The 2500-nt window shown below is 57.4% G+C and overlaps 1 protein-coding gene across 1 annotated transcript in view; it reads left to right on the top strand.

The window, feature by feature from the left end:
* Positions 1–1568, top strand: part of ENH_00011780 (U2 small nuclear ribonucleoprotein, putative) — a gene marked incomplete at both ends in the record, with an annotated part of 5777 nt that extends 4209 nt beyond the window's left edge. Inside the window, 2 exons of the mRNA XM_013578938.1 lie at positions 1–598; positions 1474–1568. The exon at positions 1–598 is cut by the window's left edge and continues 22 nt beyond it. Of these exons, the coding sequence (XP_013434392.1) occupies positions 1–598; positions 1474–1568 (693 nt within the window). The remainder of the gene's footprint in view (positions 599–1473) is intronic.
* Between the last annotated feature and the right edge of the window lie 932 nt (positions 1569–2500).

Raw genomic sequence — 2500 nt, 5'->3', positions numbered from 1 at the left:
GCGCTGCAGTACGAGCAGCTAAAAGAAGCTTTCAAAAAGCGACACGCAGCAGCAGCAGCAGCAGCAGCAGCAGCAGCAGCAGCAGCAGCAGCAGCAGAAGACGGGGCCCTGGCAGCTCGCTTCTTGTCTCTTGTAACAGAATGCGAATTAGATATTCGAAGAGTCAGCAAAGAAGCTCAAGAAAGAAGAGTCAAAGCAGCACAAAAAATTAAACATCCAAACAACTCTCCTAAAGACCCAACTCCCCACAAATCCCCACAAAAAGACCCCCAGGGGGCCCCCCAGGGGGCCCCCCAGGGGGCCCCCCAGGGGGCCCCCCAGGGGGCCCCCCAGGGGGCCCCCCAGGGGGGCCCCCAGGGGGCCCCCCAGGGGGGAACCCAGGGGGGCCCCCAGGGGGCCCCCGAAGGGTTCACCCCCGCAGACTCCCCTAGGGGGCCCCCCGCTGGTGAGGACCCAGCGGGAGCCCCCGAGGGGGGCCCCGAGGGGGCCCCCGAGGGGGGCCCCCCAGGAGCTTGCGAAGGGGGCCCCCCAGGGGCCCCCGAGGGGGTCCCCCCGGGGGCCCCCGAGGGGGGGCCCCCAGGGGCCCCCGAAGATGAGGGTTTAGGGGTTGGAGTTGGGAGGAAAGGAGTTTTGGTGATGAGTCGGGGTTTAGAAGGGAAGAGAGAAAAAGGGACAAAAAGAATAAAATATAATACTGTCAAAAAGGACTTGGAGTTGCAGGGAATCGAAGATATTGCAGGCAAGCCCCGGGGCCCCAAACCCTAAACCCTAAACCCTAAACCCTAAACCCTAATTTGTGGGCGCTGCGTGGGCCGCGCTGAGGGCCTGCGTGCGGAGGCGCCCAAGCGGCAGGCCCTGGGGCCGAAGCGCTAGACCCCAGGCCCCAAACCCTAAACCCTAAACCCTAAACCCTAAACCCTAATTTGTGGTTTAGGCCTCGAGGGCTACTGCGAGTTTCTCTGCGCCGGGGCGGAACTGCTGGGGGCCCTCCGCCGCTGGCCAGAAGCTGTTAGGGTTTTGGAGGGGGCCCAAAGAGACTGGAGGCAAAAAAGGCACTGGGGGGCCCCCCAGGAAAAGAAACAACTTAAAGAAAAGCTGCAGCTCGCCACTTTGAGTAGGCCTAGGGTTTAGGGTTTAGGGTTTAGGGTTTAGGGTTTGCGGCTCGCGTTCGGGGTTCCGGGGTCGCGTTTTGGGGTTTAAGTTTAGGGTTTAGGGTTTAGGGTTTAGGGTTTAGGGTTTGCGGCTCGCGTTCGGGGTTCCGGGGTCGCGTTTTGGGGCCTCGGGGTGGATTTTAGGGTTTAGGGTTTAGGGTTTAGGGTTTAGGGTTTAGGGTTTGCTGCAGAACTGAGTCTGGAGGGGGGCCTCCACAGACTGGCCCTCAGTACCCTCCGCCGGCTGCTGCAGCGGCGGCTGCGGAGGGGGCCCCCCCCGGGGGCCCTTTTGGGGGCCTACGGGCGGCTGCTGTTTATGCAGGGGGCCCCCTGCAGCAGCAGCAGCAGCAGCAGCAGCAGCAGCAGCAGCAGCAGCAGCAGCAGCAGCAGCGGGTGGAGCGGCAGCTGGAGGGATAAGGAAATGATGCTGGAGAACCGGCAAGAAATATTTTTAATTTTTAATTAATTATTTAATTTATTTTAATTTAATTTTTTAATTCTTTTTCTTTTTTTATTTTAAAATCCATTTCCTTTTATTCACGCGAAACTCTTTCTGTTTTGCTGCTGCTGTTTGCTGCTGATTAATTAAAAACAAAAAGCAAGTAATTAACACTTAATTAATACTTAATTAATCACTTATTGCTGCTGCTGCTACTGCTGCTGCTGCTGCGCTGCTGCTGCTACTGCTGCTACTGCTGCTGCTGCTGCTGCTACTGCTGCTGCTGCTGCGCTGCTACTGCTGCTGCTGCTGCTGCTGCTGCTGCTGCTGCTGCAGGTCGTGGGTGATTCGGCAGCTGCTGCTGCGCCCCACAAGTGTGTCTTTGTGTCTCCTGGGGGGCCACTTTTGTCTCCTTTCTCTCCGCTCCAGATTTGCTGCAGCAGAATACTCGAGGGCCCTTTTGGGGGCCCCCAGCAGCCCCTTGACAGCTCTGTGTCTTGCTGCTGCTTTTCTGTCCCACGCCAGCGCACACGCCCTCCAGGTAGGGTTTAGGGTTTAGGGTTTAGGGTTTAGGGTTTAGGGTTTGGGGTTTGGGGTTTGGGGTTTAGGGTTTGGGGTTTAGGGTTTAGGGTTTAGGTTTTTAGGGTTTAGGGTTTGGGGTTTAGGGTTGCTGCTGCTTTTCTGTCCCACGCCAGCGCACACGCGCTCCAGGTAGGGTTTAGGGTTTAGGGTTTAGGGTTTAGGGTTTAGGGTTTGGGGTTTGGGGTTTAGGGTTTGGGGTTTAGGGTTTAGGGTTTAGGGTTTAGGGTTTGGGGTTTAGGGTTGCTGCTGCTTTTCTGTCCCACGCCAGCGCACACGCGCTCCAGGTAGGGTTTAGGGTTTAGGGTTTAGGGTTTAGGGTTTAGGGTTT

This window comes from Eimeria necatrix, genomic scaffold (assembly GCF_000499385.1).
Source record: "Eimeria necatrix Houghton genomic scaffold, Enh_scaff1363, whole genome shotgun sequence".
In the NCBI taxonomy this organism is placed as follows: Eukaryota; Apicomplexa; class Conoidasida; order Eucoccidiorida; family Eimeriidae; genus Eimeria; species Eimeria necatrix.
Note: the sequence above shows the minus strand (reverse complement) of the source record. Positions and strands in the feature narration are given on the sequence as shown.